General features: G+C 61.7%; 2 protein-coding genes across 5 annotated transcripts; one reads left to right on the forward strand and one right to left on the reverse strand.

Annotated features, from left to right (window-relative positions):
• Positions 1 to 451: 451 nt before the first annotated feature.
• Positions 452 to 3,706, forward strand: MFAP4 (microfibril associated protein 4). Its single transcript, XM_058705396.1, has 6 exons — positions 452 to 561; positions 888 to 966; positions 1,208 to 1,362; positions 1,855 to 1,951; positions 2,049 to 2,231; positions 2,630 to 3,706. The coding sequence occupies exons 1-6, from the start codon at positions 556 to 558 to the stop codon at positions 2,875 to 2,877; spliced, it is 768 nt and encodes a 255-aa protein (XP_058561379.1). The 5' UTR covers positions 452 to 555; the 3' UTR covers positions 2,878 to 3,706.
• Positions 3,707 to 3,828: 122 nt separating this feature from the next.
• Positions 3,829 to 9,426, reverse strand: MAPK7 (mitogen-activated protein kinase 7). Of its 4 annotated transcripts, none has more exons than XM_058705391.1 (7): positions 9,309 to 9,426; positions 8,506 to 8,742; positions 7,444 to 7,609; positions 5,742 to 6,820; positions 5,015 to 5,634; positions 4,464 to 4,597; positions 3,829 to 4,317 (listed from the first exon to the last, which is right to left on the reverse strand). In XM_058705391.1, exons 2-7 carry the CDS (start codon positions 8,735 to 8,737, stop codon positions 4,164 to 4,166), a joined length of 2,385 nt encoding a protein of 794 aa, XP_058561374.1. In that variant the 5' UTR covers positions 8,738 to 8,742; positions 9,309 to 9,426; the 3' UTR covers positions 3,829 to 4,163. The 4 variants fall into 4 exon arrangements, with proteins under 4 accessions (XP_058561374.1, XP_058561373.1, XP_058561371.1 ...); XM_058705390.1 differs by lacking the exon at positions 9,309 to 9,426 and adding an exon at positions 9,148 to 9,228; XM_058705388.1 differs by lacking the exon at positions 9,309 to 9,426 and adding an exon at positions 9,035 to 9,218 and having other exon boundaries at positions 8,506 to 8,739.
• Positions 9,427 to 9,432: the final 6 nt, after the last annotated feature.

Here is a 9,432-nt window from a genome sequence, read left to right on the forward strand (position 1 = left end):
GCCCCAGACAGGCTCCCACATCAGGAGCTCCTAAGCTGCCTCCCCAGCCCTCTGCTCCCCCATAACGGGCCTCCCCTCCCCAGAACCCAGGCATGCCCACACCCACCCCACCACTCCTTAGCCTTCCCCCAAAGGCTGATGAAACACAGGCCGGGGAAGAAAATAAACAGACATCTGGGGGGGGGTGTGTGTTGGGGGGGGGGGGGACATTGGGAAGCAGGGGATGGGCTGGGGGTACCAGATCCAGGGGGTGGGTGGTAGAGGGGCTCCAGGGAGCGGGGTGACTCAGCAGGGAGTGAACTCCCCAGTAATCTACCCCTGACAGGCCTAATGAGACGCAGGTGGTCCCCTGGCCCGGGCCCCACATCCCCTGGCCCCCCTGACCATGAAAGCAGATGCTGGTTCAGAGCCGGGGAGGGGTGAGGGGGGCTCTGCAGCTACAGGGGGCGGGGCCAGGGCGGCTGGCCAGGGCCCAGCACATAACTCTGGGCGGGTGCAGTCTGGGGCGCAGTCTGGGGCAGCAGACACCCAGCCGCTCCGAGCTGAACTGGCAGCATGAAGGTACCGGGCCCGGGGCAGGGGACTCACGGCACCGGGGGCCTGAGCCCCCTTGGGGGAAGAGGGCCCTTACCAGAGAGGGGGCTATGAAGGCACAGGACATTCCTCTGTGATCCAGGGGAGACTCTTAAGCTGTGAGGCCCCGGGCCTGCCCCAGAGCGTGGTGTTCCTCTGGCGGGGAAAGAGGGGCCAGAGCGGGAAGGCAAGGGGCTCCTGGCAGGGGGTGGTCTGCTTGAGGGACCGGTGCAGAGAACGCAAGGAGCTCTGGGGCTGGTTGCGGGGGGTGGGGGTGGGGGCTGTGGTGAGGTGACCCTGTCGTCCTGTCCCAGGCCCTCCTGGCCCTGCCGCTGCTGCTGCTTCTCTCCACGCCCCCCTGCGCCCCCCAGGCCTCTGGGATCCGGGGAGACGGTAAGCAGCCCGGCCAGCAGGCTGGGCAAGGAGAGAGTACTCTGAGCCGTCATTTCTGGGAGCCGGGATGCCATCCCCTCCTCTACAGCACGGGGCAGGTGGAGGTGATCTTTGAGCATCCCCCCTGCCCCACCCTGGAAGAAATGCCGTGATTGCTTGTGCCCCTAGGAACGGGGGCAAGCTGCGGGGTGCCGGGTATGCCTTGGTCTCCTCTCCTCACCCTCCCCGCCCCTGCCCCCAGCTCTGGAGAAGTTTTGCCTTCAGCAGCCCCTGGACTGCGATGACATCTACGCCCAGGGCTACCAGGAGGACGGCGTGTACCTCATCTACCCCTCGGGCCCCAGCGTGCCCGTGCCTGTCTTCTGTGACATGACCACCGGGGGCGGCAAGTGGACGGTGAGTGGGAGGAAGGAACGGAGGCCAGGTTCTTGCCCCGGCTGTGTGACCGAGCTTCACCTCCGGGAGCTTCGGTTTTGTCATCTCTAATGGGGTCACGATATCCGCGGTGTAGCTTGTGAGGCGCCGCCAACACTGAATTTCAGATGCCTGAGGCAGGCTAGTGCCTGTATCCTCACAATAATCCTGGGAGAAAGGTACCTTCTATAGAGGAACTGGAGCCCAGAGAGGTGAAGTCATTTGCCCAAAGTCACACAGCCCACACTGGAACTCACTGCCAGCTGCCTGAACTCTAGAACGACTTACTCCCCCTCTTAACCCTTCCCTGGCACTCGGGAGCTGCTCACCGAGGGGCCTGGTGCCAGTGTGTGCCTCGTGTTAGGTCCCAGTCTGGTCCTTTAACGAAGCCCCTCAGCACCACAGGGTCCGTGCCTGCGTGAGACCCCCACCCCCTGGACTCTTGATCGTCCAGGCCTGTCCTCTGTGCTCCAGGTTTTCCAGAAGAGATTCAATGGCTCCGTGAGTTTTTTCCGGGGCTGGAATGACTACAAGCTGGGCTTTGGCCGTGCCGACGGGGAGTACTGGCTGGGTAAGGCGGGGACAGGGGCGTCCGGTGGGCTGGGGGCCGCCCTGAGCCAGAGCTTTGCTGAGCAGCTGCCCCTCCCCCCACCCCCCACCCCCCCCAGGGCTGCAGAACCTGCACCTCCTGACGCTGAAGCAGAAGTACGAGCTGCGAGTGGACCTGGAGGACTTTGAGAACAACACGGCCTCGGCCAAGTACGCCGAATTCTCCATCTCGCCCAACGCGGTCAGTGCTGAGGAGGACGGCTACACCCTCTACGTGGCAGGCTTCGAGGACGGCGGGGCAGGTACCCCCTGCTGCCGCCCTAACAAGGGGCTGTGGGGGGGGGGGGGGCGGGGAGGCGGGGAGAAGGCAGGGCTGGCACTGCCCAGCTGGCTCCCAGCCCCTTCTGGGCCCCTCCCTCCCCGCTTGGCCCGAAAGGGCCCTGCTGGCTCCCACCCAGCTTGGGCCTCGGCCCTGGGAGAAGCCGCGTCCCCTCACTCCAGGCAGCGCTGCGGGGAGCAGCTGTTTCCCTTCACTGCAGGAGCACAGCTACCCAACAGAGGAGTCAGGGAGGGTGCCCCGTCCCGCCAGGCTGCCACGTGACGCCTCGCGTAGCGTCCCCCGTCCCCGCCATCCCCGTCCCTGCCAGCACGGGGCCCTGCACCCCGCCTCAGTCGCCCCATCCCTCCTCCCCTCCGCCAGGCGACTCCCTGTCCTACCACAGCGGCCAGAAATTCTCCACCTTCGACCGGGACCAGGACCTCTTTGTGCAGAACTGTGCAGCCCTCTCCTCGGGAGCCTTCTGGTTCCGCAGCTGCCACTTTGCCAACCTCAACGGCTTCTACCTGGGCGGCTCCCACCTCTCCTATGCTAATGGCATCAACTGGGCCCAGTGGAAGGGCTTCTACTACTCCCTCAAGCGCACCGAGATGAAAATCCGCCGGGCCTGAGGGGCTGGCCCCCGTCAGGCCCCGAGGTCCCCCTCCTAGCTGCTCCAGGTTTCCATGAGTGCTCCCTCTGCGCCCTGGCCTCACCCCTGCCTACTGCTCTCTTAGCTCCTGCTTCTCACAGGGGATCTCGCGGCTCTCGCCCCAGCGGATCCCGTCGCCCCCAGGGTGTCCATCTCCAGGCCAGGCCTCTGTTCCCTTCGTCACAGGCCACGCGGCCAGGAGCTGACCCAGGCCTCCTCCGAAAGGCGCAGCCGTCCCGGCCCAGACCTGACTGGGCTCCGCGAGACTCTTCCTTGCCTCTGCCCTACCCCAAAGGCCGAACCGCTCTCCTCGGCTGTGGGCTTCCGCATTCCACCTCAGCCAGCTTCCTCACCGCGGGCTCCTCGGTCTGGAGCCACCCTAGTGTGCTAGACGGAGCTGGCGTAGCCTGACCAATACCCACGGCGTGCGCCAGGCTACCCACGTGTGGCCACTGCCGCCACAGCCCGGCACTCCCCGCACCGTTCCGAGTATCTCCGTCCTCCGCTTCCCTCCCACCGACTCATCCCCCAGCGGTGAGCACCATGGACCCCCAGCCCCATCTCACTGTCATACTCAGCTTCCCCTACCTGCCCGTCCCAGCCCCCAGAGCCCAATGCCAAAACTGTATTTCAGCACAGTTACCGCATGCCGCTCGAAAACAGGTACAACCACGGTAGGCATAGACACAAGGTCCCCCACCCACCCCAGGGTTGAGGTTTGACCACATGAGGGGGCAGAAGACCACCTCCTGTGGGGCTGGAAGCAGGTGGGGAGCGAAGATCTCAATAAACCTCAGGATCTGAATGAACTGGTTTTGGCTGTTGTGCATGCAAGTGTTGTCTGCTCGGCCCCCAAACGTGGGGGGACCCGGCTCCCCCTTGCTCCCCTACTTACGACACCCTGCTCTCAACTCCAAAAAGACACCTAGAGTTAGGCACTAAAGGGAACCTTATATTTCACAGGCCTCATTTTGATGGCAAAAAGACTGTGTAATAATATTAATATTATAATAATAATAATAATAATAATAATAATAAAAATACAATACTGAAAAGGATCGCTCAAGGAGTAGAGGTTTCCTGATCCTTCCATGGCTTGGTGGTGGCTCAGGTGGCTGCTTAAGGCTGCAGAGTGTGTCTGAGATGAACCTGCAGAATGATCTAGCCAAGCTTCTGCTGCTGGGCCCAAGGCTCCAGCCCTTGGAGACGTTTCTGTGAGTCTTGTAGCTGGGTCTGCCCCCCGCAGCAAGGCACAGGCCGTGGGCCTCAGGGCTCCTGGAGGTCAGGCAGGTCAGCCAGCAGCATTGGGGAGTCCATCTGGATCTCACGCTGCAGGGACTCAATGTCGGCAGGGTTCATGCCATGGCCCTCCAGCCAGTCAGCAAGCAGGGAAGCCGAGAGTGAGGCCGAGTCTGCCTGGCTGCGGGGATAAGGGAAGCAGGGAGAGTGGAGGGGAAAGGCACTGTTAGCCTAGGCTGGCTCCCTGCCCATCCCACAGGCGAGCTCCTCCTCCAACAGGAAACCCTACCCACAGCCCATTCCAGAAGCTCGGTCCTGCCATCTTACCCATCCTGTGGCCCGTCAGCCACGCCCATGTCGAAAGACTGGTTTAGGAATTCCTCCAGGTCAAAGCCAACACCATAGCCGGCCCCACTGCCCTTCGGAGTGCCCGAGAAGACCGGGGGCAAGGGGTCCTCCACCTGCAACGGATGATGGCAGGTTACGACACAGGCACCATCAAGAGCGGACAGACGTCTACATAAGTCCGTCCTGATGCTGCCGGCGACTCTGCCTGGACACCTGTGGGAGATGACAGCACCACCCTTGACAATCCTTGACAATCATCGAGTGCTAATTAGGGACCAGCTTGGTCCAAGCCCTCTTCCCAGGAAGCATCTTATTTGTCCCCCGACAGCCTGCTTGTTGGCATTACGCTTCTTCTAAGAGCAAGAGAACAAGTTCAGAGATAAGCCCCATCCGCCACTCAGTTTTCATGGAATAAAGATACACCAAAGACTCTCCTATCCCCCATCCCCACCAAACAGCAAGGACTCCCCAGACCCAGCTTCCCTGGGCCCAGATCCAGGAGAGCCCACAGCCCGGGCCTCGCCTCTCACCTGTGACTTGGACAACTGCTGGGTCACCAGGTTGACATCTGGCGATTCTGAGGTGGAGGGTTGAGGGGCCCCTCCGGGGTCTGGAGGGGGAGGGCCAGATGGGAAGTAAGGCAGAACACCTACGGAGCCGGGGCCAGGCAGCCCAGCGGGTGGCACAAGCGACTGGGGAGCCAGGAGGCCAGGGACGGGCTCCGGAGGGCTGGCAGGGTGGGGAGCAGGGCCAGGGGGTGGGCAAGCAGGCTGCGGTGGGGGGCCAGAGGTGGAGCCCGCAGGTTGCGGTGGGGGGCCAGCCGGAGGACTGGTAGGCTGGGCTGGGGTGGGGGCCGGGACTGGGGCGTGGGCCGGGGCCGGTGTGGGGGCTGGGGGCCGGGCCATGCGAGTCCAGCGCTCCAACAGGCTGCGATCATTGTCACTGAGCACCAGCCCAGCCAGGGGATCAGTGGAGGGACCCCCAGAGGCCCCGGCCCCCCGCTCCTTGCGCTCCCGCTCCTGCCGCCGCTTCTCCCGCTCCTTGGCTCGCTCCTGCCGCCTCCGCCGCTTCTCCTCCCGCTCCCGCTGGCGCTCCTGGGCTGTCACCGGCTTCCGAGGCTCAGGAGCTTCCAGAGGAGCACTGGGGCCATCTGCAGAGAAGTTGGCAGGGGGAGGGTAAGAGTCTGTGGCCTGTCCAAGCTGGGAGTACCCCCTCTGCAGCCCCACTCCCTGGCCAGCCGCTGCCTCCACAAGGCACCTCGGAGTCGGCTCCGCAAGGACTTGAGCAGGGCAGCTTTGAGGGCCGCCTTGGTGTTGTCTGAGATGGCGCCCTCTTTCTTCGGAGGGGCTGGTTCACTGGCGGGCCGGGGTGGCTGCAGGGTCAGATCGATAGTGTCAGGTGCCGGGCCCGGACACGGCGGCGGGGCTGGCGGAGGGGACTCCATGGCACAGTCCCCGCTGGGAGCCCAGGGGCTGGGCATCTCAACGTCGGGGCAGCCAGGCTCACTGGCCACAGGCTGCAGGGAAGGCTGGAAGCGGATCTGCTGGCGGATGCCCTCGCGTCGCGCGTGGAAGTCCTCAATCTCAGCCACGATGGCCTCTTTAATGCGCTCCCGGGTGAGGGCTTCACGGTCAAAGGCGAAATCAAAAGGCGGGGCGCAGTCGGGCTCATCATCAGGATCGTGGTACTTGGCCAGGAAGGGGTGGCGAAGGGCAGCAGCTGCGGAGATGCGGGCGCTGGGCTCAAAACGCAGCATGCGCCCCAACAGTGAGAGGGCCTGGCGGTCAGCGCCCGGGTACACTGTCTCCCAGGGCACGGGCTGACGTGGCGGCAGGCTCTGGATATAGGCCCGCACCCTCTCGGCCCCGACGGCCTGAATCACGGCCGGCGATGGAGTACCCAGCACCATCATGATCAGCTGCAGTTGGTGCACATAATTTTTGCCTGGGAAGAGCTGGCGCCGGGCCAGCATCTCACCAAAGATGCAGCCCACAGACCACAGGTCGATGGCCTGCGTGTACTCATGCAGTGAGAGCATGAGCTCAGGAGCACGGTACCAGCGCGTGGCCACATACTCAGTCATAAAGTACTGGTGCTCAGCCGGCGAGGTGCACAGGCCGCGGGCCATGCCGAAGTCACCGATCTTGAGCTCACAATTCTCATTCACCAACAGGTTGGAGGGCTTGAGGTCGCGGTGGATGACCTGAGCCGAGTGCATGTACTTGAGGCCCCGAAGCAGCTGGTACAGGAAGTAGCGCACGTGCTCCAGAGTGAGTGGCTGGGAGGAATGGATGATCTGGTGCAGGTCGCTCTCCATCAGGTCCAGGACCACGTAGCTAGAGGGGGCAAGAAAGACGGGCATGGCTGCCTCGCCGGCGCGGCAGCCCCAGCCTCAGCCTCACTACTCCCCCGGCGCCGACAGGTAATGGCCTCATCCTTGCACTCTGCAGGGGCCAATGGCATGGTATGAAGAGTCAGGATCTTCTCCAACTCTTCCATAACCTCAAGTGAAGTTAAATCATTTTTCTGTCTAGATCCAGTTTTCCCAGGGTTGGACTAAACCAGGGCTGGCCGACAGGTCTAGTTTGGGGGCCGTCTCCACTGTTTGGTGTGGCTGCTTGAAAAACTATGTGAAAACTGCGCAGGCTTGCCCAGGTTTTGTTAAGAAAGTGCTCTGTGATTGACCAGTGATATCTGCTATGAGAACAAAAGGGTGACGTTATCTCATGAAGGTCCCACGTCTCCCATCCCACATACCGAGATTTCATAAAACCGTAACGTCTGTACTCTTCACGAGTAATCACGGTTGTCCTGGGCAAAGCCCTAAGGGACACTGGTCCTGGAATCACGGGACATTTCCCAGCCTGCCTTCAGCTGCCCTTCGGAAACTTCAGCAACATGGCCCCGGCCTTCAGAAAAGGTCCCGCCTCTGCCTTTCTCTCCCATCCCTGCTCCTTACACAGATTTGAACTCCCCGTAGGGCACCGTGGGCCTCAAGATGTCCTTGATGGCGATGATGTTGTCGTGCTTGAAGTGTTTGAGGATCTTCAGCTCCCTGAGGGTCCGCTTGGCATTGGTAACCACGTCAAAAGCATTAGGGATCTTCTTAATGGCGACCTGCTGGCCTGGGGAGCAGGGAAAAGGAAGATACCATGACGTACCTTAGAGTGGCAAAAGGCCACTCTCAGCATCTCCCTTCTATTTTTTTTTTTTTTTTTAGTGTTTTATTTATTTTTGAGAGAGTGTGTGCAAAGGTGGGGGAGAGGCAGAGAGGGGGACAGAGGATCTGAAGCAGGCTCTGGCTTTTAGCACACGACCCTGTGCGGGGCTCCAGCTCACGAAACCGCGAGGTCATGATCTGAGCTGAACCCACTGAGCCACCCAGGCCCCCCCAACATCTCCCTTCTAGAATGCAGTTACCATATACTGAATAACAACTACCCTATAACAAGAACCTACTATGTGCCAAGCCTTGTCCTAAGCACTTTGCATACATTATCAGATTTCCCCTTCACATCTGTCCTGAGACAGATACTAGTAGTTCAATGTTGGACATGATAACCCCCCATGGTAACCTAGTTACCTGCTAGTAACTAGCTAGTTGTGCAGCTAATCAGTAGCAGAGCCTTGACTCTAAATAACCTGTGCTCGTTCTCCCTACCTACACTCTCTCTCCATCTCAGACCTCACCCATCCCACCACCAATTCCTTGCGCCAGTCTCTGGCTCCAGAACACTCTTCTCTTTTAGAAACCAAAGATGGGATCTGCATTCTGGTCTAACTGGTATTGTCATTTTTTTTTTTTTTTTTTCTAAAGAAATAGGCAAAACCACCAATGGCAGCTCCCGAGAACTGTGCCCAACACAGAGCCTGGCACCCCAGAAGACACTTCATCGGTATTTGTTGCCTTCAGCCAGAATGTAGATCCCAGCTTTCCTGGCTGTTTGAGATGGAGCAGGTTTCTCACTCTCTAGGGAACCGGCTTCCAGATCTGTAAGCGGTTCACGATAGGGAAGCTCACCGGTGAGACGTCGGCGCGCTGAGGACACCACCCCATAGGCCCCGTTGCCTATGGTCTCAATGATCTCGTACTCGTCCCCCACGTCAAAGGTCACATCGAAGGAGCGCGCTTTCAGCAGGGCCAGGTTCTTGGCCGCTACACAGGCAGCGGTGTTGGTGGCTTCCGCCTTCACCGGCCCGGGCGGCTCCCCAGAGCCGTCCTCGCCTTCTTCCTCCTTCAGGGGTTCGGCCATGGCTTCTGTGCGGAGACGCTGGTGAGGAGGGGCCCGCCGCCCTCCCAGGCCTCAGTTTCCCCTCTGTGAGGCTGGGGAGCAGTACCAGGGAGTTACCAAGTTCCCCAAGCCGACGGGGGCCAGGTAGGGAGCGAAACAGAGCGGCTGGCACGCAGTCGTCGTCCCACACCCGGACTTGGAACCCAGAGCTCAGGTCCGGGGTGGAACGCAGGGTGGGAGGTGGGGGAGGCGCCGCCAGGCGCGGTCCAGGAAGAAAGGGAGGGGCGGGGCACTTCGCTTTTCTCGGTCAACACTCACCGAATGGCGCCCCACTCCGACACCTCCTCGGGGCCTTCGGAGGTCGCCGGTGCCCCCTGCCTCCCCGGTCTCCCGTCCCCCGTGGAGGGGTACTAAAAGAGTCGCTCGCTCACTTGTTTAAGGCCGCCGCCACCACCTCAGCGTCGTGCTCTGCCCAGCCGGTCCCCCCGCCCCGCCTCCCAAGACCACGCTCCCTCCAGCCTCTAGCCAATCGCTGGGCGGTCTCTGAGGAGGTTCCCACCCCTTCTACTGGCTGCGTCCAATCCGAACCCACCTGCAGAGGAAGCCACGCCTCCGCCCGCGCGCGCGCGCCGCTGTCCAGCTTGCCCGAGGGAGCCGCCCAAAGGGCTCTCGGCGGCTTCGCAGGGGTGCACCCTCCGCCCAGCGCCGTCTTCTGA

The sequence above is a fragment of the Neofelis nebulosa genome, chromosome 16, assembly GCF_028018385.1.
Source record: "Neofelis nebulosa isolate mNeoNeb1 chromosome 16, mNeoNeb1.pri, whole genome shotgun sequence".
NCBI lineage: Eukaryota > Metazoa > Chordata > Mammalia > Carnivora > Felidae > Neofelis > Neofelis nebulosa.